This window comes from Stegostoma tigrinum, chromosome 36 (assembly GCF_030684315.1).
Source record: "Stegostoma tigrinum isolate sSteTig4 chromosome 36, sSteTig4.hap1, whole genome shotgun sequence".
NCBI lineage: Eukaryota > Metazoa > Chordata > Chondrichthyes > Orectolobiformes > Stegostomatidae > Stegostoma > Stegostoma tigrinum.
The window spans coordinates 21,787,766-21,812,618 of NC_081389.1; the positions used below are offsets into that span (position 1 = coordinate 21,787,766).

Sequence of the window (24,853 nt, forward strand, 5' to 3'; positions counted from 1 at the left end):
TGGGGGAGCTCCATGCAGACACGGGGAGAATGTGCAGTTGCCCGAGACTGGAATTGAACTGGGGCCCCTGGCGCTGAGAGGCAGCAGTGCGAACCAACTGAGCCAGCGTGCCGCCTATGGTGGGGGGAGCGGAGCGGGGAACCCTATTTCCACATCTAACCTGTCAAGTCCTGGAAGAGTTTTGAATGCTTTAATAAGGTTAAGTTCAGGTTGAAGCCACTGTGTGGACTGACTGAGTTGTGCTTCTGGTGGGTGGGTGAAGTGTGGCTAATGTTGTTTACTTGTTTTTGATTCAGGTCACAGAAGTGCTGAGCAGTACTGACCTTGACACCAAGGCCTGCATTACCATTTGGCACTCTGGAGACGGAGACTGGAGCGATCTCAAACGACACAGCCTGCAGGGTTTCATCAGCATCAAAGTGAACCCTGCCCCCATGCTGCCGGAGATGGACGGCGTCTCCGAGTTTACCGAATACCTCACAGAGTCGGTGGAGGTTCCCTCGCCCTTTGACCTGCTAGAACCTCCGACCTCGGGGGGCTTCCTCAAGTTGTCCAAACCTTGCTGCTACATCTTCCCCGGGGGGAGGGGCGACTCAGCACTTTTTGCCGTGAACGGGTTCAACATCCTCGTGGATGGAGGGTCCGAGAGGAAGTCCTGCTTCTGGAAGCTGGTCCGTCACTTGGACAGGATTGACTCCATACTGCTGACACACATAGGTGCTGACAATTTACCTGGAATTAATGGACTGCTCCAGAGAAAGATTGCTGAACAGGATGAGGAGCAATCCCAAGGGTCCACCACGTACAGTGACTGGATCAAGAACCTTATCTCCCCTGAGTTGGGAGTGGTTTTTTTCAATGTGCCTGACAAATTAAAGATGCATGAATCCTCTATGAAGATTAAAAGGAGCATTGAAGAGGCTTGTCTAACATTACAGTACTTGACCAAACTAGGTGTTAAACCAGAACCCCTCAACAGGATTGTCGGTGCCACAATTGACCCCATCCCATTGTTTCACAAGATGGGAGTTGGCAGGTTAGATATGTATATTCTCAACCCAGTGAAAGACAGCAAGGAAATGCAGTTCCTGATGCAGAAGTGGGCAGGCAACAGTAAAGCAAAGACTGGCATCATGCTACCAAATGGCAAGGAAGGAGAGATTTCAGTCCCTTATCTCACATCCATCACGGCTCTAGTTGTGTGGCACCCTGCCAATCCCACAGAGAAGATAGTCCGCGTCCTGTTCCCGGGCAATGCCCCCCAGAATAAAATCTTGGAAGGGCTGGAGAAACTGAAACACCTGGACTTCCTCAAATACCCAGTCGCCACTCAGAAGGACCTTTCTGCTGGTGTGACAACTCCCATAGTGAAGCAGACCAAAATGAGACAAAGGACAGACAGCAAAGAGAGCCTCAAATCTTCGCCCAAGCCTTCGGTGGCCAGGGCAGCGAGGAAGGAGGAACCAGCGGAGGAGGCGCTCCCAAAACAGCCGGAGGTTAAGACAGAAGAAGTGAAGGAGGACAAACCAGAAAAGAAAGAGGAGAAGAAGGCAAAATCTGAAGTGGAGAAAGCAACGACAGATGCAATCAAAACAGAAAAGAAGAAGCTGATCAAGGAGAAAACTGTCAAAAAACACACCAAAGACAAATTGGCCAAATCAGAAGAAAAGAAGGACAAGGAGAAAAAGGAGATCAAAAAGGAAAGGAGGGAGGTGAAGAAGGAAGATGCAAAAAGGGAAGAGAAAAAGGAGGTGAAGAAAGATGAGAAAAAGAAGGAAAAAGAGGCCAAGAAGGAATCTAAGAAATCAGTCAAAACTGATTTAAAGCCGTTCACGCCTGAGGTGAGGAAAACGTTACACAAGGTGAAAGGGCCAGGGAAGAAAATCGACTCCAGTAAAACCAAAGCAGCAAAAGAGGCCACCGCCACCGAGCAAAAGCTTGAGCCCTCGGCTCCTGGTGCCCTGACAGCTGAGCAAGCGGCCTCCCAGTTACAGGAGGAGAGGTCCATCATGTCGTCGCCAGAGGATCTGACCAAGGATTTTGAACAGCTGAGAAACGAAGAGGCAGGGATGGTGGAGGCTGTCTCGGTGGAGCCAGGCAAAGGCCCTGTCCCTGTAGAAGATACAACTCCTTTGGGAGGGGAGTTCCTTCCTGATGCGTTAGTGCCTAGCCCTCAGCAGGACATGATCATAGCACCGACCGTTACCGATGCAAAGATCCCTCTTCTATCTCCAGATGAAGGGATCAACACAACTGATGTAGAGGGAGAACCACCACACAAAGAACAGGTTGTTGGCCGACCTGAACCTGCCACAGCAGAGAGGTTTGAGGATGAAGTTGCAGGAATGGAGGAATCATTGGAAATGAGCGAATTGGAAGAGAAGGTGGTAAGGATGGAGAAGGATAAAGAGAGTTTCGTTAAGGATAGGCTCAAAGTTCAACTTGGTGAAGAAAAAGACCACATTGTTGAGGAACAAGACAAAACACCAGAAAAACCAGAGAGAGAGGTCGGAAGGAAGGATGAAGTAGAAGAAATGGAAAAGTGTGAGAGATACATTGAAACGTTGGGAGTAAAGGAGCAGGTGGAGGAGAGCGAGGGAGAAGAGGTGGTGGAGAAAGCAGAACTGGAAGAAACAGTGGAAGGTGCAGAAGAAGATAAGGTCAAAATCAAAGAGAAAGAAGCAGTGTTTGATGAAGACCTTAAAACCAAGCTTCAAGTCAGTGACAAACCACTCCAGGATATCGCTGAAGATGAAAAGCCTCCAACAGAGAAAAAGGAAATTTCAACACCAGGGGACAAAGGTGCTGAGAGTAAGGAAGAGCTAACAGCAGCTCCCCAGCCAACACCAGTGGGGGCGGCCACTGAACCAATCTCATACATTCAGGACGAGACCATTCCGGGCTATTCTGAGACTGAGCAAACTATTTCTGACGAGGAAATTCATGACGAGCAGGAAGATCAGATGTCACACCTGAAGTATGAAGTGGACACTTATGACATCTCTGTGCCTGATGACACGCGGTCATTCGACACGGTCCATGGGATGAAGGAGATGAAGGCTTTGTCAGCAGCTGACACGGGGGCCAAGGGTTTTGCCAGAGAGGAGCCTGTCGTCATTGTGTACCCCTCGGAGATTGTTGCTGCCCCACTCGCTGAAGAGGAGCACATCTCCTCTGCTGCTTCCATCACCGAGTGTGACAAGCTTTCTTCCTTTGCTACCTCGGTGGCAGAAGACCAATCAGTGGCGTCGGTAACCGCGCCCCAGACCGAGGAGACAGCAAAGAGTTCCCTGCTGTTGGACACAGTCAACAGCATGGCCTCCTCCAGGACCGAGGCCACTCAAGGCAGGGACTATGTCCCATCTGCAGGCACGATATCGCCCACCTCCTCTCTGGAGGAGGACAAATACTTCAAATCTCCACCCTCTGAAGATTTCCACCCTGTGGCCGAAGTTGCGAAGACTGAGGAGGAGGAAGAAGAATATGAAGACCAGACGCCAAATGTGGAGGTCCCGACACAGCTAAGAGACCAATACGCATCGATGTTTCCAGAAAAGAGCGCACCAGCTCCCTACTTACTGGGTGAATACATTACTGACGGCCACAGTGCTGACTTCCAAAGCACTGAGCAGAAACCTAAGCCTTCCTTACACTTTGAGGCAGACTTGCCCGAAAGCGATGACAAATGCATCAGCCCAGACGATAGCACGGTGAAAATGGCCTCGCCAACTCAATCAGGACCAACTAGTGCTGGACATACGCCATTCCATCAGTCACCGGTTGAGGAAAGAACAGACTCTGTTGAGGCAGAACTCATTGAACAGGTTCCAGAGCAAACCTCCCTACTCCCCGACAAGCTGGCACCGAGCAAAGACACAATGCTACCTAGTTCTCATCAGAGTCCTGTTAGTGACCTGCCAATGAAACCTGAGCTATTCAGGGAACATTTCTTGCCCTATTCACCTATTGTCCTGGACTCCGATGCCTATGAGCCTGAGCTGACTTCAAAAGAGAAAATGCTCCACGAGCAGGAGTTGCGAGCAACAGAAAAAATGGAGAAAGACGCCCATGAGACTGAACATGCGCCAACTGAGAAACTGGAGAGAGATGTTCAGGAGAAAAAGCCTACCCCAGACAAAGCGACAGAACCAGAAATAAAACCAGCAGATACCCGAACACACAAGGAAGAGTTCTTGGAGAAAAAAGTGGAAATTGGAAAAGTTGTGGAGGAGAAGCCTGTTTTTGGAGAACAGGCACCAACAGGGATCCCAGAGCTCGAACCAGCAGATGCTGAAATGATGGTGTCCAAGATTCTGGAGCACAAACCTGGAACCATTGAAAAACTGGAAACTAGGGACTTGGAGAAAAAATCTACTGATGCTGAAAAAGGGGCAACAGAAGCTGCAGAAAAGCAACTTGCAGATTCCGATATTGTGGTTAGATTGGAGGAAGAAAAATCATCTGTCGATGCTGGAAAAGTGGAAAGAGAGGAATTGGGAAAGAGAACTGGAGATGTTGGAAAAGTAGAAAAAGATGATTTGGAAAAGAAACCTGGCGATGTTGGAATAATGGAAAAAGAAGACTTTGAAAAGAAAATAGGAGATGTGGGAAAAGTAGAAAAAGAGGATGTGGAAAAAAAAATTGGGAATATTGAAATAATTGGAAAAGAGGATTTGAAGAAGAAAGTGGAAGATGTTGGAAAAGTTGAAAAAGAAGACTTTGAAAAGAAAATTGGAGATGTTGGAATAATGGAAAAGGGGGATTTGGAAAAGAAGCCTGGAGATGTTGGAAAGCTGGAAAAAGAGGATTTGGCAAAGAAGGCAATAGATTTGGAAAAGAAAATTGGAGATGTTGGAATAATGGAAAAAGTGGATGTGGAAAAGAAACCTGAAGGTGTTGGGAAAGTAGAAAAAGAGGATGCGGAAAAGAGCATTGAAGACGTTGCAAAAATGGGAAAAGAGGATGTGGAAAAGAAACCTGGGGAAGTGGGAAAAGTAGAAAAAGAGGATGTGGAAACGAAAATTGGAGATGTTGAAATTATGAGAAAAGAGGATTTGGAGAAAAAACCCAAAGATGTTGCAAAAGTAGAAAAACAAGACTTTGAAAAGAAAATCGGAGACGTAGAAAAAGAGGATTTGGAAAAGAAACCTGGAGACGTTGGAAAGCAGGAAAAAGAGGACCTGGCAGAAAAGCCAGTAGATTTGGAAAAGAAAACTGGAGACGTTGCAAAAATGGAAAGAGAGGATGTGGAAAAGAAACCTGAAGATGTTGGGAAAGTAGAAAAAGAGGATGTGGAAAAGAAAATTGGAGACGTTGCAAAAATGGGAAAAGAGGATGTGGAAAAGAAACCTGAAGATGTTGGGAAAGTAGAAAAAGAGGATGTGGAAAAGAAAATTGGAGACGTTGCAAAAATGGGAAAAGAGGATGTGGAAAAGAAACCTGAAGATGTTGGGAAAGTAGAAAAAGAGGATGTGGAAAAGAAAATTGGAGACGTTGCAAAAATGGGAAAAGAGGATGTGGAAAAGAAACCTGAAGATGTTGGAAAAGTTGAAAAGGAGGATGCGGAAAAGAAAATTGGAGACGTTGCAAAAATGGAAAAAGAGGATGTGGAAAAGAAACCTGAAGATGTTGAAAAGATGGAAAAAATTGAAGCTCAGAAAAAATCAATTGAAGTTGAACTGTTGACCAGAGAGGAAATCAAGAAAGTGGAAAAGGAGGACTTTGCAAAGAAATCTGATGATGTTGAGAAGATGGATAAGGAGATACCAGAGAAGAAAACTCCAGATGCCATGAAGGAGAAAAAAGAGACTGAGGAAACCAAAGTTATGGATAAAGAAAAATTGGGCAAAGATATATTAATGAGTGAACTTGTGGATTCTACTAAGCCCACAGAAGACAAGATCCCTGCAGAGGCTGAGAAAATGGAAAAGTGTGTGCAGGAAAAGGAAGACTTGATGGAAAAAGGGGTTAAAGACATCCCTCAGAAGGAAGTTGAAGCTGTGAAAGAACAATCAACAACTGAAAAATTTCTCACCGATACCCCAGAGAAGGAGCATGCAACAAAAGATGGTGAGCGACCAGACAGTTTCAAGTCTACATATTCCCCAACTGATACACCAGTAAGCTCCATCGGTGAGACACGAGGTGTACAAAAAGATAAAACAGAAATGCTGTGTGAGTCAGTCTATTCATCGGAAGATGAAGATCTACCTGTGATTATGGAAAGTAAGACAATACTTGCAGATCAGTTACCACTGACTACAGAAAAGACAGCCATGCCAAAAAGTGAGGGGGACCTTTCTGTGAAGCCAACAGTTCCTAAGGACGTTTCACCCGTAGACTATCAGAGTGTTCCGGTGGATAAAATTACACCCACAGAAGTAAAGGAACATGATTGGTTACAATCAGAGACTTCTCTACATCTTCAGACTAAACCTGCAACAGACTCTGATTTACCCAAAACGGGAGCAAAGTCAGAAATTCAGGAAAATGAATGCATCCACCTTGCAGAAGAGAAGACAACAGAGCGTCTAGAAATATGGGAAACAGACAGCGCACACACCAGCCCAGAAGAAGAGCAGAAATCGCCTTCAGAGATTGGAAGTCTCTCAGCAAGTGAGACTGAACCAATCAGCACGTACGCACAACCTGCCTTCGACTCCACTCGGTGGGATCCACCTTCCTACCAATCGCAATATTATGTGGAAAAGGACTCTGCCGTTCCAACTCTGGAATCCTGTTTAACCAAGTCATCTTCACTGAAGGATTCACTCACTGAAAAGAAGGTGGTGATGGGGAGCCAGCACAAGCATTCTTCCTATGAAGCTGAAAAGCGAGAATCTCCCAGTGAGCTTGATTACTCTTGGACTGTAGGGAAAGGGCCTGAATCTGAGCATGCAGCAATGTTTGAAAAGGAACTTGACCTACCCCAGGAGCTGAAGCCTTCGGTTCCATTTCCTCCCGAACCCGAACGTTCTCAGACTCGCGCAGAGCAACTTGTTACTGCTGTTTCCATGATGGGACGTGTGGCTGAAGAGTCGATCAAGAAACCAACTGGGGAGAGCTTCACAAAAGAAGGGAAGCAACTGGACAGTTTTACAGGTGATGCTGTGTTTAAAGACGAGGAGCGAGCCCTGGGGCAAAAGGACGTCTATCCTCCCCCTAGTGAGTATGAGTACGCAGATATTTTGAGAGAAAGAGAGGTCGTGAGTTCCAGTAGGTTAACTCACCATCCACCTGAAGCATTCGGAGATCCGTTATTACTGTTAGACTACCAGCCTGCATCCCAGAAAGCAACTAGCCCCTCGCCTGCTGCAGAAGTTGACTCCAGGACTGCGCTGGAAGATATTTCATCAGCCAAGGCCCCTGAAGCTGGGAGGAAAGCCTTCACCTACACAGAGATCGATGAGAAAGTCACTGCTCTGGGCCTTGAAAACCTGGCAAAGTCTCAGAGGGAAGCGGAATCGAGAGATTTTGACTACCTCTCCCGGGAGAGAGAGCTGCCCTTCGAAATGACCTGGGAGGCTGGGCAGCCTAGAATGGACTCAGCACCCACGCAGAAAGATCTATCGCCTTGTAGCTTTCCACCAGAGGAACCAACCATGAAGCCTCCACTTTCGGAAGGTGAGCCGAGAGCTGAAGAGTCGGTTTGCTGTACGGAAATTCCAGACGTGCATGGACCTCCATCTCCAACGTTGAAAGAAGCCTCGCTGAGTGCGTTGGGGCAAGGAAAGGGTTGGGAGCTCTCTGAAACAACAGTGGAAGCTGGTCAGGATGGGCAAGCCAAAGCAGACTTAGTGCATCGTCCTGCTCAGCTCGAAGACAGAGAGATCCCAGCTCAAAGCATCATAGAGTCAGAAGACAGGTCCACCCCATCACTGCCTTATACTGAGATCCCACATTTAGACGTTACTGCCTTAGGGAGCAGCATTGAATACACCTCAATGGGGCAAAGAGAACCAGATTCAAATATCCTGGGCTATTATGAGAAGGAAGCCGATGAAAGCAGCAGCGACTCGGAGTTAGAGAAAGGTGCCAAAGAGAAATCCGAGAAAGAATCTCCATTGGGAAAATCTCACCCAGAAAAGGAGCAGGGTGCTTCCTACTCGGAAATGCAGGAAGTGGGTGGGATCGCTGTGTGCCCCAGTGTTGGCCAGCAGCCGTGGGGGTACACATTGAGTACAGTAGGCAGTGTCCCCAAACAATGTGGCCATGAGGAGACTCAGAAGGAGCTGCAGCTACCGAAATCCGAGAAAGAGCAGCTTACTTCCAGCGGTGAGGAAAAGGATGTCTTGTGCCCCGGCGATCTCGCAGGCTTTTCCCACGGACTAAAGCACCCTCCTACCGACGGCAGCGATGCAGGGCATCAAGAGCAAGTCAGATCCCAGCCACAAATGTTCCCCTTCACCGAGCCTCGGGGCACGGTGCCATCCGAAGAGGTAGGGAAAGATCCTGAAGAAACCAGACTCCGGGAGGGACAGGTGCAGCCAATTCCGGACGATCTCTGCCTTGGCCGGGATCAGGAGTCTCTCGGATCTATTCAGCAGTCCCCACCTGCTGTTCTCGCAGAGTCGTGGACAACAAAATCCAAATGCCCAGAGCTGGAGAGTGTAAAGCATTCCGGGGCTCCATGTGAATATTCCTCCTTTATGGAGGAGAGACCGTTCCTGGCTGCACCGTTACAAGACAGCAGGATAAAGGATGAATACTTGGAGGTGTCGCCAAAAGGTGAATCTCTAATGTCACTTCCGAGTCCATTTGTGGAATGTAAACCATTCCCACAGGCCGATCCAGGGGAGCCGAGCGGTGCAAAGTTGGAGGAAGGTCACTGTGCCTCAGCTCAGCCCCAACAATCCTCCCTCCAGCCTCCCTTGCCTTCCTGCGCCACCACGGTTTTGCCGGGAACTCCCGGTGAAGCCAAAGGGAGAAGCCTGGATGAGGTCTCTGCCCTGGTCCCAGCAGACGAGGCAGCCTCCCAGTCTGAGGAAGCGGAGGACCTCTTGCCTCTGCCCGTGGAACATGGCTCAGCTTACCTGTGTGACATTGAAGACTCCACGCTATCCTGTCGGGTGGAATGCCAACGGTCAGAGGCCTCTCCCTCTGCGCGCGAAACAACACTGGAGAAGGTAGTGGTGCCATCGGAGGTTGGGCAGCTGCTGGAGGAAAGCAGGGCAGCTCAGCCGCTGACCCTGTTCCAACCCCCTCCTCCAACTCAGCAGTTGCCAGCCACCAGCAATGGCCCGACGGAGATGAGCTTCAGCCCCCTGTCGGCGCAGGGCACCCCGGAGAAAGATCGAGACTCCTTCAGCACCTCAGCAATGTCAGGCGACAAAAGCAGCCCGGGCTCCGAGCACGGAAAATCTTGCTCCGAGGACGAGGCAGAGTGTCTAGTCCGGCCGTCCTCTCTCACCTCCGCTGACCAGACCTTCCGGCCCTTTCTGCCGGATGCTCAGAGGGGCAGCATGGCAGGTGACCAGGGGGACGCTGCCCATGAGTTGGAAGGGTGCCCGGGGGCGATGTCTGACCACAAGCTGGGCTTCACCTCGAGCGAGTACAAGCACCAGAAGGACGAGCTCTCGCCCTCATTCATCAACCCGAGCCCCCACGAGCTGTCCGACGACGATGACGACGGCCATTCCCAGGACGATGTCCGTACCTCGGTCCAGAAGCACTGCGCCCCCCAGCTGTTGGGTAACCAACCCCATGTGACCCTGGGTGAAGAAACGCCGCCTACCTCAGGCAGCGAATCATTCCCCTTGAACTCTGACTCTGATGTCCCCCCTGAAACCGAGGAGTGTCCCTCAATCACTGCTGATGCTGCCATTGACTCTGACGAAGATGCAGACTACCTTCCTGTTGACAAGACCACTGGCTCAGCTCACCATTCAGCTGCGCGACCAGGCCTTGACCCACCACCTGCTCCCTTGGTGGACCCTCAGCCTCACCCCCCACAGCCGGACGTCTGCATGGTCGATCCAGATGTCCTGGCCAACGAGCAGAACATCAGCAAGGCGGAACGACTGATGAAGAAGGACCTGAAAGACAAGGTGAAGAGCACAAAGAAAACGATGAACAAGTCGAAGTCGGCGTCTCCCGGACGGAAAGTGGAGTTGAAGGGGAAGCAGCCGGCAGCCCCTGCCAGGCCGTCTCCAGCCAAAGACTCCGCTGAGAAATCGCCGAAGGCAGCTTCGACAAAGAAGAAGGAGAAAGAGCCGTCTGAAAAAGTGCGAGCCTCCAGGGCAAGCGATGTTCACGTGTCCCGGGCCGATGACCGAGACGATATCTCCAGGTCCAGCCAGCCCAGCATGGGCAAGGCTATGGTCAATGGGATCAAGTCAAATTCAGGTGAGAAACCCCCCCCCCCCCCCCCCCCCCCCCCACCCAAACCCGCACCAACACCCACCCCCCGGCACCAGCTGTGGTCCAGTCTATTGTGTTTGTTTCACAATCACAAGGTCCTCGGTTCACATCCCACCCTTGGAGCCTCCTGGAGCGCTGGGTGAGAGCTCCACTGCCCAAGGACCCTATTTTCAGCTGAGACTCCTGCTTTGCACCAATATTTATCTCCCAGTCGACGTTCCAGGTACAGATGACCTTGTCCTTATTGCACAGTTGCTTGTAGGAGTTCACAGAGTGCAAATTGGTTACAGTCTTTCCTGCATTGTAGCTGCGACTGCCTTTCAAACAATACCTTAAATGCATTGAGATGGTTGTGGCTTGTGAAAGTTGCTATGTTAATGCAGAGCTTTCTTTTTAAGAAGCAAATGCTCTTCCAAAGGATGAAAACAAATGCTAGAAATGCTTGGCAGGTCTGGCAGCATCAGTGGAGAGAAATCAGAGTTAATGTTTGGGTTCCAGTGCCCAGTTCTAGGGAAGGGTCACAATCTGAAATATCAACACTGACTTCACAGCACAGATGCTGCCAGACCTGCTGAGCTTTTCCAGCAATTTCTGTTTTTGTTTCTGATTTACAGCATCTGCAGTTCTTTTGGCTTCTAGCTATATCAAAAGATGTCAGGTCCAAACGCTTGAAATCTTGCCCCAGCCACGAGGCTCCTTTATATCGCACCATCTGTTTCAGTTTTGCTTCAGAAGCAGCAAATGCTCTGTCCCTTTGAGAGCAGCAGGCATCATAAGCAAGTTACTCAGTATTCCTCCTTCCCCTAAAACACTGCCACCAAGACAGGAGTCTAACACCAACAGAGTGGGTTCAATTCCTGCCCCCACTGAAGTTACTGAAGGGCTGCCCTTCTGTACCTCTCCCCTCAGTGGAGACCCTCAGGTTAAACCACCAGTCTATTCTTGGTAGTGAGAGAGAGCATCCATATGATCCAGTAGGACTATAGTGTGTTCGCCTTTATCCTTAACACCAACATCTTAATTAATTATGATTCTAGTTGTCATGAAGTTTTCTGTTTTGTAATTCTGTAGACAGAATTAAAAGAGAGAAGATGAATTATGTTCCTCAGTGAGAATAATCTCACTTGAAGGCCAGAGGAAAGGACTGCGCCTAGATGGGTCAGCTTTCACGTAAACAGAATGCATAGGGCCCTCTAGTGCAGTGGTAGTGTGTCTACATCTTGTCTAGATCATCTGGATTCAAGTCCCACCCGTTCCGAAAGTGTGTTATAACGTCGCGGGAAAGTTGATTTAAAAAACTGGACACCGGTGTGATGTGAAGGAAGGAAATGACCAGCGACTGCCAGTTGAGGCCCTCAAGTGATCAGTTAAGAACAAATTAAAGATCTGTTTTGCCCTGGTCTGCAATTATCTCAGGAACAAAGAAGAGCACAGGTTCTCTGACATAGATCAGACATAAACGACACGAAGGTTGGAGGTGTCGTTGACAGTATAGAGGGCTGTTGTAGGCTGCAGCGGGACATTGACAGGATGCAGAGATGGGCTGAGAGGTGGCAGATGGAGTTCAACCTGGAAAATGCGAGGTGATGCATTTTGGAAGGTCGAATTTGAAAGCTGAGTACAGGATTAAGGATAGGATTCTTGGCAGTGTGGAGGAACAGAGGGATCTTGGTGTGCAGATACATAGATCCCTTAAAATGGCCACCCAAGTGGACAGGGTTGTTAAGAAAGCATATGGTGTTTTGGCTTTCATTAACAGGGGGATTAAGTTTAAGAGTTGTGAGATCTTGTTGCAGCTCTATAAAACTTTGGTTAGACCGCACTTGGAATACTGCGTCCAGTTCTGGTCGCCATATTATAGGAAAGATGTGGATGCTTTGGAGAGGGTTCAGAGGAGGTTTACCAGGATGCTGCCTGGACTGGAGGGCTTATCTTATAAAGGGAGGTTGACTGAGCTCGGACTCTATTCATTGGAGAAAAGGAGGAGGAGAGGGGACCTAATTGAAGTATATAAGATAATGAGAGGCGTATTTAGAGTTGATAGCCAGAGACTATTTCCCAGGGCAGAAAAGGCCAACACGAGGGGTCATAGTTTTAAGCTGGTTGGAGGAAAGTATAGAGGGGATGTCAGTGGCGGGTTCTTTACACAGAGAGTTGTGAGAGCATGGAATGCGTTGCCAGCAGCAGTTGTGGAAGCAAGGTCATTGGGGACATTTAAGAGACTGCTGGACATGCATATGGTCACAGAAATTTGAGGGTGCGTACATGAGGATCAATGGTCGGCACAACATCGTGGGCTGAAGGGCCTGTTCTGTGCTGTACTGTTCTATGTTGTATAAACACAGCAAATTAATCAGTTGCACACACTGAACTTACATTCATCACTTTCGTCAGGTCATAGATGCTGCAATTTGCAAGGCCAAGTACAGGTGGAAAGTATACGGTGAATGGTAGAACCCTTAGGAACATTGATATGCAGAGGGATCTGGGTGTGCAGGTCCACAGATCCCTGAAGGTAGCAGCACAGGTAGTTAAGGCAGTCAAAAAAGGCCTATGAATGCTTGCCTTTATTGGAAGGGCCACGGACTGTAAGGATAGACGAGCTATGCTGCAGCTTTATAGAACTTTAGTTAGGCCACATTTAGCATATCGTGTGCAGTTCTGATCACCACACTACCAGAAGGATGTGGATGCTTTGGAGATGGTACAGAGAAGTTTCACCAGGATGCTGCCTGGCCTGGGGGGTTTTAGCTATGAAGAAAGGTTGTATTCTGGCTTTGTCTTCATTGGAATGCAGCAGGTTGAGGGGCGACCTGATAAGATTGGGAATGGCATGGATAGAGTGGGATGTATGAGGCTTTTTCCCCAGGTGTCCACTTTGCTGCCCTCTGCCCGTAACCCTTGATTCCTCAACCGACAAAAATGTCTGTATCCCTGCCTTAAGTGTACACAAGGAATCTGCCCACGGCTCTCTTTGGCAAGGAGTTCCAAATACTTACTGTCTGAGAGAAGAAATCCGTTCTCATCTCAGTCGTAGATCGGTGCCCCTTTGTTCGGAGACTGTGCCATCTGCTCCTAGGTTGATTTTCAGGCAGTGGTGCATTCTGCATCCTCTTCCCCACCCCCTTTGGGATTTTCCTCCCGCTATTCCCTATTAATGAGCTGGAGCAGTCGATTTTGGAGGTCTCTGCCCGTCGCTTTGTTGCGTGTTGACTGCTGTCTTGGACAGTGCAGGGCCCGCGTTGAACTGTCTAACCACTTGTCGGTCCTTTGACAGCCTCTACCAACTCCAAGCCCAGCTCGACAGTGCCCCCAGGCCCTCCAGTGTACGTGGACCTGGCCTACATTCCCAACCACTGCAGCGGGAAGAACGTAGACCTGGAATTCTTCAAACGTGTCCGATCCTCCTATTACGTGGTGAGCGGGAATGACCCTGGGAGTGGAGAACCAAGCAGAGCTGTGCTGGATGCCCTTTTGGAAGGAAAGGCCCAATGGGGCAACAATCTTCAGGTGGGTATCAACCATTGAAGTTGTCTTTCCCATCCCTCTCGGAAACAATCCATCAAATCCCTCTGAATCTACTTCATCTGACCCATTAGGGAATTCTTCTATTCCTGTCTCTCCCTCAGACATTTATCCCCTTAACTGTGCCAACACTATTTTCCCCTCCACTCGCAGGTTCCACATTTTCACCGCTCTCTGGATAAAGGGGTTCTTTCCCTGATTTCCTGACCCTGTTTATTAGTGATGGTTCCACATTGATGGTGTACAATTATGTTTTTCCCTCCAAGTGGAAATATTTCCTCTATGTCTCCTACAAAGAGGTGAATAGAGAATTCCATGCTGTTTTGCTGCTTTACCTATTCCAGCATACACCAACCAAAGTGCTTGTAGAAGCCAGCTTCAAAAGGAACATCTTCCCCTTGAATCCCTCCACCCTGTAACCCTGCAACCCTCTGAAATATGTGCTCCTCCAACTCTGGTCTCCTGAGCATCCCCATTTTAAGCATTTTGCCATTGGCACTGTGCTCTCAGTAGCTTGGGGCCCGAGTTCAGGAATTCCCTCCATTTCTCCCTCCCTCCCTCCTTGAAAAACCTGCCACTCTTTGACAACTGTCCAGCCCAGTATCTCCTGATGCAGCACTGGTCCTGCAAAAGTGTTTTGCTCTCTGAGTGACGCTATGTAAATGCAAGTTGTTGTTGTGAAAAGGCAACGCTTTGCCCAGTCAGAGTGAGCTTTCCAGACAATCAGCACCATTTTTTATTTTAACTGTAGTGCAAGTTGTTGTGACGTTTTGAAATTTTGGCATTCTTGTCTTTTGTCCTGACGCGCACAAGACTTTTGGCAACATCTCCTCCTTTTCAGTGAGACTCGTGTTCTGTACTACAATGTCTCTATTTATTGCAGTTCAGTAACAGGGAGGCTTTGTTTGCCTGTTCTAGGTGACTCTAATACCAACCCATGATACGGAAGTGACGCGGGAGTGGTACCAACAGACCCACGAGCGACAGCAAGAGCTAAACGTCATGGTGCTGGCCAGCAGCAGCACGGTGGTAATGCAGGATGAGTCGTTCCCAGCATGCAAGATTGAATTCTGAGCTCACCCACCTCCAATCACCCTGCTTGCCAACCTGATGGAGGAACCCTGCTTTGTCATTCCCTTCTTATCTTCCTACACTAATTTTTATTTTTAAACTAAGGTCAAAAGCGCATTTTAAGGCTATATTTGCAGCTTAATGTTAAGAAAAGGAAACAAAATGAGTGTGACAGCCTCCACAAAAAGGGGACTAGTTTGGAGACTGATTTGCTGTTGGGGGATTCATTTTACTGTGGATCATCTCAAAGATGTTACTGTTTCTGCACATCGACGATTGGAACTGGGACACCATTGAAATAATTAGTTTATTTCTATACTCATTGCATGGTTTCATAGATGTGGAAGGCTGCCTGCTTAACTTAAGATGATTGTCAGATTTTCACTCCAAGTGAACATGTCCAGTTCAATGATTCCCTTTGCAGGTTAAGGGACTAAGATGGTTTTGAGGAACTTAATTTTAAGAGTACATTTTGTATGAAAAGGAAACTTTGCCTCCTAGGCTCGAACGAAAACACACCTTTCATTTCCAGAGTAGCATCCACACCCTTCTCTACCCTCTAACTTCAGGCAGGTGGTGAAAATGTGCGATAGCAACATAGAGTTGGAAGAGGGGGCGAGTTAGTAGTTCCTCGTTCGATTCTCCGCTCTGTAAACTGGCCATGATGTAATGATGCTCCAGAGTCAGAACTGCAGACTGTTACAAGTCTAACCTTGGGGGTGACAAGTACCAAAAGTCAGATCATAGAGGGGAGCATTAGATGTAATGACTTGGTATAGCAGCTGAAACTGAGACAGTGTTAACACTGGGATTCAGATTAATTGGGTTGGAGATCAAACAGTCCACTTCCTGGTATTGTCAGTCCTCTTGTTACAAAGTATTTAAATTATTTTTCTATCGGTTGTCCAAAATTTCCTTAAAAGCGGGGACTGATCATGTTTTGGGGCAATCTATGCAGGGAATACTTCCATGAGTGTGGAAGCCTGTCAGTTATTCAGGCATTTTCAGTGTTTGCCATGAGTTACAATGCAACTGTGAACAAGACACATGAGCAATAGATACTGATATATATTTAAAGAGACAGAATCCTTTTTTGTACCAGTCACCTCAAACTGGACGACAAAAACTATCCCTGCATAAAATACAAATACAGAACTTGGACTAAAGATCAATTCACTTTATTTCTAGCCATCACATTAGTTAAATTGTTTGAGTTGTGTAAAGAAACTCTGACTTTGGAACTGAGAATTTACCTTTTAAAGGGGTTTTGTTTCAAGTGCTAAACACAACCTATCAAAGCTAACAAAAGGGGGCCTGTCTCTTTAAGAAGGCAATATCTGGTTTTAAATAGTACTACTTAAAGTTATCAGTCTTTAAGCACACACACTTCACTGGGCAGATTCTGATCCCACAGGTCAAGTGTGCTTTAGAAAGGCTAGTGATGATTCCTGTGTGTTTCCCAACAGACATCCTCAATGTGAGCTTATTGTCAAAGGCGTTTGAAGCTTGCCGGACTGAGCGGAACACATCACTGATGCAGTGTATTGTGTGCTTTGCGGACCAATAAACAAAGTGTACAAAGCAGTGAGCTATGGTGCAGGGGGTTCACTGTAATAGTTCCATCTCAGTGTAATACATCTCGAGCTGCATTCCAGTGACCTCCCTGTTTAGCCATCGAATCAGATTTTACCCATGGTTTTTCATGGGGCAGTTCTGATTCTTCGGCAAATCGAAAATGATGATGTCTTGATGTTGATAATGTTGCTTAGAGCCAAGTGTTAAGTTCTCACTGGATCTGACCACCCCTCCCCGCCTCAAACTCCTGGTAGTGGTCATGACCTCAGTGACACAGCAATCGATGGACGATTAGACCACTGCATGTTGTACGAGATCAGGATACCATGACCAGACAGCTCCCTATTTTGAGTATTGGGATTTAATGACAACGGCAGGGTGAGGTGGGGGGGGGGGGGTGTTAAAGTTGGATATTGCCTTTTAAACAAACCAAAGGAAGTGTGAGGAACCTCCATTGTGCTTAAATATCAGGTGTGGTTGCCTTAGACATTAGGATGAATGTAGCTAAATTAATGCACTACTGCTGCAGCAATGCAGAGCTGGGACTGGCTGTGTTGTTTTTGTGTTGCCAATTTACTGCGCTCTGTTCGTGGGCATATTTCGGGCAGTGTGGTCCCACTGTCGATTTCGAGGGAGTTCTGTTTTTGTTGTGTCATTTCCTTAAAATCCCACAAGAGGTTTAAACTAATAGTGTAGGGGACCAAATCTATATCCAACTCGGATTTAAGGGAAGAGTAATATTGTGATAAAATTGTGCAGCGTAGGGGAACGACTCCCTGACAGTAGGTTGAACAAGTCTTTGGCTTTACTGTTGTTTTCAGTCGATTCATATAGCTATGTAGGTGCTCCATTTCCTAAGCATTTCATTGCAGCTGTTGTTAGTCTAAAACAATTTCGACCAGAACTATTTGCCCCTTTTATTTCTCCTGTCACCTCTTATCAGTTCTGTAAGTTCCATCAGGTGATGGCTAATTCTACCCAGCACGGAGTCCCTTGAACAATAGATTAGTCACTAATTACACTGCAGACTGACACCCCTCTGGATGCGTCTGTTGTCAAAATAATAGGTGCTCAACACAATAGAGGCTGCTTTTCTCGAGTACCTTCACTTGAAGCTAGCTAAATATGAACAACCCCCAAACAACTGAAGTAACAAATAGTCAACCAAGTTAAACAGTCACACTCTGAGAATCAGATCTTCCAGTTAGTCTGGCAGAATGATTTTGGGGAGCATTGGGGGATACGTTTTTTTGTTCTGAACATGCTGGGGTGGGTGTGTAAGAATTTCCCTTTCAGTTTTGAAGCTAATAGAGTTAAATGCCCACTTCTGGGGAAAAAAAGAACACTGCGGAAAAAAGTAAACTGACAAAGGAAGAGAGAAGCAAGAATTAGGATTTAAAAACAGTAGCAGAAAGTGCTGGAGAAACTCAGTGGGTCTAGCAGTATCTGTGGAAAGAAAAAAGACAGTTAATATATAGAGTGCAGTATGACTTCAGAACTGAGTTGCTTGCAAAGTATGAGTTGGTTACACTGTGCACTAATTATATTTGAGACTGTTTCATTGCTGGATACGTCTGAAGAGTTGTATCAGATCCAGAACATTACCTCTGTGTCTCCCTTCACAAATGCTGCAAGAACAGCTGAGTCGCTCCAGCATTTTTTTATTTTCACTTCAAATCCCCAGCGTCCACAGTATTGGGCTTCTGTTATGGGATAGTGACCAACTCTGGTTCCTGTTCATTGCTGGAGCAGGGAAATTGAGGCAATGTGACAATGTGTTGGTTTTGTTAAGCACAGGATCTCGACGCACATAATTTAACCTTGTCTATAGCAGAGGGAAATGTTGAGGACCTGAGTCATTCCCTCTGTGTGTGTGTGTGTGTGTGTGTGTGTGTGTGTGTGTGTTGGAAGCGGGTTGGTATGGATGTATAATGTGGGTTTGTATATATTTAATGTATGTGCATCTAGGCAGCTCAATAGGATGACAATGGAATGTCCCAAGCATCCGATCTCAAGGCATCTAGATTTGCATTTGGAAGTCTTTAACACAGTGTATAAACATCTGTAGTTTAGCCTCTGTTGGGTCAGTGTATAATGTAATGCATAAAAAGTGAGATGTATTGTACCTGGTACTGGATCTGTCCAAAAGCAGATCAGTGTTTGAGAGTGAAGCCCACAGATTGAACAGATTGGTCTGTGCTGTTGGCTGTAGATCATTCTTTCTTTTGAAACGTAGTGCTATCCAAAATTGAGGGAGGCATTTAGATTAGCAGAGGAAGTGTGTAAAGTCTGTTTTGATCTGATACTTTATCTCATTAGCATGTTAAACAAATTGTACAGTGTTAGGAGGCACTGTGGTACTAAACATGGAGAGGAAAGCATTCGAAATGTGCATTTGATGTCAGTGAATTGGCATTTCTCCAGTTGACAGCTTTTTCACTTCAGAGAGTAGCACTGACACTGAAATAGATGACGGATTGTGAAGTAGACTTTCCACAGTGACCGTAGCACCAGGAATACGGAGTCCTCTCCCCAGTATCCCAACGTATAGGAGGGCAACAATTTATTCTTGCATTACTTCCCTCCAGATTACCAACCACCTGGTTCTGGAATCCTTAAATCCCCTCTGCCCCCTCCCCACCCCCAAGATATTTAGGACTTCATCTTGAACAAGGGGAAAGTGCAGATTAGAAGAAGGTACTAAAGGGAGTATTGTTAGTTTTGGGTTGTTTATAACTTGAGAAATGTAAAAGGTTTTTTTCTTCTTTTAATATGTTTACTTTGTTATTTCAAGATCCTCTCCTCAAAAGGAGTGGGCCCGCACTTTTCATCGTGACAGTGTTCTAACCATATTTCTTCAGTACAAAACCTTGTATATGTTTGACCATGACGTTCTACAACATGAGTTATTCATCATTAGATTATAGGGAACATAACTGAAGTCCAAAGGGAGATCAGTTCTTGTGAAGCGTAATTTATAATTTATTTGTCTTGTAGATTATAATCAGTGTTTTATATAGATTTATAGTTTGTTAATTTATAAGCACAACTCTAACCAGTATTGTTGGATGACATGTTTACATAGTCTGTTTGCACTCCATTTATAGAGGCTATGCCTTTCACATGGGTTCATTTGCATTTATATTTTAATTCTGAAGTCTAAGAGTCAATGGAACAAATTCTCTTCTCATTTCGATCACAAATACATTTTCTGTTGTTTAAAGAAAGGTGCTGAACTTCCAGTTTAGCGTGAGATTTTTCAGTAACTTTTTTTCTTGAAGAAGTTTCTCCCCCACCCCTTCCACTTCCAGGAGAGTATTGACACAGATCCCGAAAGGTCATAATTTGGTTGTGATATATTTAATTCCTCCATTGTTTTCATTCACACTGAAGGAATGACCACTCAATTTACCACTGCCAGTCTGCTCGCAGCCTAAATACATTTCTCACCCCCTCCACCTTCCCTATCGGTGACTATTCACCTGTTCCCTGTCTTCTTGCAGCCTAATTACACTCTCCCTGGTTCCCCTGTAAATCTCCATATTCTGTTTGACATAGAGCAAAGTTCTCCCACAATATTCTTTCCAATTTTGCATCAAACTATCCCATCCTAACCCGCAGTTTACAGGATGAGCCCAGAACCTGTCTACAGAGAATGCGTCTGACCCCTGGGACCAGCTCAGCCTAAATCCAGTCTTGTAATGTCTAAACTGTTGCCAACCAGACATCAGCCTCAGATCTTTAATAAAATGCATCCTTAACACTCTGGGACTAAGTGAAGTTCTGCAGTCTTTCAATTTCCAAATCTCCAACAGTGTGTCAAACAACTTGCCTTTTCTCGTGTCCTAGTAATTATTTTCATGCTGCCTTGGCCTTTGTGCTGTTTTCTGTTATGGGGTGGCCATGGTGGTACGTATTGACTCCGTTCAGTTGTGTGTTATTTCAAGCCCTTCCCACAGGGAGGTGGTTTCTTTCATCTCATTCCTGTGCAAGTTTGTTCAGTTCTGACAATCTAATCATCACCACATCGAGAGAGAGAGAGATAGAGATGTACGTCTTGGCAGGACCAAGGAAAAATGGATCAAGATGTTCAGTGCAGTACTATGGAGAAAGAACAGAGGAGTAAGACTAATTAGATAACTTCCAGAGAGCTAGTACCAGTGCGATTGGCTGAATGGCCTTGTTGCTGTATCATTCTGTAATTGGATAACTAATTGCAAAATCCCTTGAAAGCTGGTTCCCAAACGTCTAGCCATCAGCTGGACAGATAAACCAAAGCCAAGATATTGGATTGATATCTTTTGTAGAACAGCTGCTTTTTCAGAGACAGTTTCAGAATTCGGTTTCTGGTTTTTGGGCTTTTTGTTTTCAAACTATTTATTGTTTCTGTTTAATAGAGTTTGAGCAACTCTTAGACCCTAAGACGCTTAGATGGGCAGTGGCCAGTTCAGAAGGTGCAGTGAACTCAGTCACATAATGCTGTCTGAATCCTCCAGAGTGTGGGAATTTTATCTCTTCCTTCCATTGGACCAAACATTAAAGTGAAACTAGGGAACGGGCACAGGAGTGGGAGTCAGAGGAGGGTAGGTATTAATATATAGGCCCAATGTTCTCTGACTGCACTCCCTCTTCCTTAATCTTTTATCATCATTTGACTTCAGAATCCAGAAGCTCCTTAAGTTTTACTCTGTGTTAGCTTGACGGTACAACCTTAACCCACTCAATCCTGGTCGGGATAACAAATATAATGTTGCGGTATCCCAATAAATTGCCTTTAAAAACAAATAAAATTCTGCACCTGCCCCCCTCTCTGGTTGGATTTTGCCAAGTTTGCCTGAATGCTGAAGGCCAGTATTAAGCAACGTTGTGGAAGATGCTCCATTGATGTTCAAAAGATATTCCCTCTACCCCACCCCAAATATTTGCCCCAATTTCCTGAGCCCCCAGAGTCAATGCTCTGGGCATTACGTATGATGTGCAAGCTTCAGTTTTCTGTTCGCTCGCAAAGATAGCGAGCTAGACTGGTACTGCCTGCTGCCAAGTTCACAGTAATTCCACGTTGTTTACACAGCAATAAATTTAATGAGCATTAGTCAAGAGAATTGAGAAGCAGGTTTTTGTGAATCTTGTCAAATGCACCATAGTTTATCCTTGCCTTGGCATTAGGACAAGCCTCTTGCTTGCTGCCATCTTTTATTAGGATGGTCCTACTCCACTAATAGTGGCAGACAATGACCCTAAATCGGCCTTGTACTGTTGTAGTCTTTTTATCTTGTTCCTCTCTATTAACCGTCTCAAAATCTTGTACATTGTCGACGTCAACACGAGCATCCTATTCTTCCTTCCGTCACAGTGATTTTGATTATTTTTAATTTAACTTTTCAACTGCATTTTCTAACACACGAATCCAAAAGGGACCCAACTATTCATCATTTATCAATGAGTGCCCTCATCCCAGCTCCTACAATGCACATTCTAATCAGAATTGTTTTGAGGCAGTGGGGAGAGCAATAGTCGAAATTAATGTTGAACATTCCCTGCTTTGTGTGTGACTGAATTATTTGCAAAAAAGACCCTTTTCCTTGTGACCAGTATCTGTCTGTTTATAAACTACTGACTCCTTCTGATTTGAAGACTCCACTGACCAGTTTCTGTTTGCAGTAAACTGGTCACCATTCAAATTTTAAAAGGTTAATCCCTTTATCTCCCCCCAACCGTACCATTAATCTTCAGATTTCAAAGGCACCATTTCTTTAGAGATGAGGTGGATGCCACTGAACATTTCTGAAAGAGCCCAAGGCATGTTGACTGGGTCTTCCCAGTGTGTTTTAAAATTTATATATATGTGAAAAAGCTATTTGATTTTATTTCAAGTTTTAAAAAAAAGGTGTGAATGAAAATTTTCCATAAAGGCTATCCATTTTAGCACAGATAGGTGTTTAAAAAAAAGAACGTACTGAATACTTAAAAAAAACAAAGATGTACATGTGAGTGTAGAAACTGGCAAAGGATGTATTGTGAGCTAAAGAATATTGACCTCTCTGACAATACCATTTGTGTTTACTGTCTCTAACTGTGAATACATCAACCCTTGCAATCCCGTGGGAGATACAAAGAGCTAAATTCAGCACATTTCCACTTTAATTTTTCAGTTGGAAGTTCAACGGGAGAGTTTGGGGTTTTCAAATATGGGGGAAAGAATTGTAATTCAGCAAAAATTTTTTTAAAAAGAGCCTGTCAAAACTCTTTAGATTTAATACAAAGATGATATTACATTTGAGACACACCCCTGTTTAGAATAGGACATTGGGAATTTAATTAAAACTTTTTAAGGAAAAGAGACCTCTTGCTTGGTTTTTGCATGTGACATTTATCCCTATGTTATATTCCTGTATGTAATAGTTTTAAAAAATTGAAAAAGATATAAAAAGCAACTTAACTGTAATCAGATGGACTTGTAAACATCCTGAAGCTTTCCTCCTTTCAGTTTCATGGTGTAAAAACAATACTGTAGTGATCATTTCTCTGCGCAATATTAATATTTAGTTCAGAATTTGTGTGCAATATTCTGTATCTCTTAATCGCGAACTACTGAAATTTATTGTAAAAGGGAACAGTCTGATTATCGCCAATAAAAAAAGTACATCTATTAAAACCTAGTCATAAGAGCATCTTTAGTGGTTTCAGTCCCTACATGTGACAGATCTGTTACAATCTCATCTCCCACCCTGCCTTGGATTTCTCCTTTATGGTGTGGAGATGCTGCTGTTGAACTGGAGTGGACAGTCAGAAGTCGCATGACACCAGGTTACAGTCCTCCAAATTTATTTGAAACCTCAAGCTTTCGGAGCACTGCTGCTTCATCGAGTGAAGTCTGACCTTGCCCCTGATGAAGGAGCAGCGTTTCGAAAGCGTGTGAATTTAATAAACCGGTTGGACTATAACCTGGGATCGTGTGACTTCTCCCTATGCTGTGTGCAAGTCTGAGAGTCACTTGGGGTGTTCCAAGCTGTTCACACACTTGATAAGTGTCCACATTTTGTTTTTGATTTGCGTGCAGGGTGAAAGACTTGAATGTTTCCCTAGGGAGAGGAGATAGTAAGAGTGGAGACCAATCCTGAATGAACTCCCTGTCTGTATGCAAACTCTAAAACCTCCCGCACTGCTCCCCAAAGACTATCTGGTTGTTACCTTGTTTACTGCTTGAGGGGCCTTCAGTAAGAATCCTGATCACTCTCCAAATTCCTATTCACAAAGGAGTAGGAGTCAGCCCTTCAAGTCTGTTTGACCATTTGGTGAGATCCTAGCTGACCTGAAACCTAACTCCATATCCCTGCCTTTGGCCCATATCCCTTCATACCTTTGCTTAACAAAAATTTATTTATCTCCAACTTAAAATTGACAACTCATTCTGTGTCCACTGCCAGTGTTCCAAACGTCTCCCACCCTTTGAAGTGCCAAAGCACTTCCTAACATCTCAACTGGATGGCCTGGCCGTGATTCTCAGTCTGTGCCCCTAGTTCTAGAATCCCTAACCAGTGGAAGTATTTTATCTACCTTGTCTTTTCCTGTTAATATCTTGAAGACTTCAATCAAATCACCCCCTTAACCTTCCCTAAATTTGAGAGAAAACAGGCCTGAAGTCCAGCCATTATCCTTGCTAACCTACATGGTCCTCCCTCTGAGGCCAGTCTCTCTGTCCCAAGGTGTGGTACCTGGATCTGCACACAGAGCTCCAAGGCGGGGGGCCTAACCAGGGTTTTGCATAATTGCAGCATAACCTCTGCATCCTTGGACTCCGTTCCTCCAGATCCAAAGGCCAGCATTCCATTAGCTTTCTTGATTACTGTCAGCACCTTTTCATAATGTTTTAAAATCGATGCACCAGATTGATTTGGCCTTATGCTGACCGTAGAGATGGCCAGGGATGGAGAACAAACAGGCCCAAGGCATTTCTTACTTAAACACGACTATATTTGCAGCACCCAGTGGGTCTGATGACTTAGGCAGAAAGACCTTAGACGTTGGTCTTTTGCCCCGCTACGCTTTGGTTGAAGCTGTCCCAAGCTTTAGTGCATCCCTCAGCATGTAGCCCTGGACCTTGGACTGCGCCAGTCTGCTAGCCTCGGTCGGGGTCAACCTTCTTGCTCTGGAAGATCAAGTTTTGGACAGATGAAAGAGGGGAGACCAAATGCTGATGCTGGGACCAATTTGTGGATCATCTGCGCTCTGCACACACCAATCAATCTGACCTTCTGGTTGCCATCCACTTTTAGTCCCCCTCCCCCTCCCACTCCCCTGGTGATGTCCATCGTTGGCCATC

General features: G+C 45.8%; 1 protein-coding gene across 2 annotated transcripts in view; it reads left to right on the forward strand.

Annotated features, from left to right (window-relative positions):
• Positions 1 to 23,185, forward strand: part of map1aa (microtubule-associated protein 1Aa) — a 127,117-nt gene extending 103,932 nt beyond the window's left edge. For both annotated transcript variants that reach the window (XM_048520872.2, XM_048520873.2), the window contains 3 exons: positions 297 to 10,344; positions 13,637 to 13,869; positions 14,803 to 23,185. In XM_048520872.2, the coding sequence (XP_048376829.2) occupies positions 297 to 10,344; positions 13,637 to 13,869; positions 14,803 to 14,958 (10,437 nt within the window). In that variant the 3' untranslated portion in view covers positions 14,959 to 23,185. The remainder of the gene's footprint in view (positions 1 to 296; positions 10,345 to 13,636; positions 13,870 to 14,802) is intronic.
• Positions 23,186 to 24,853: the final 1,668 nt, after the last annotated feature.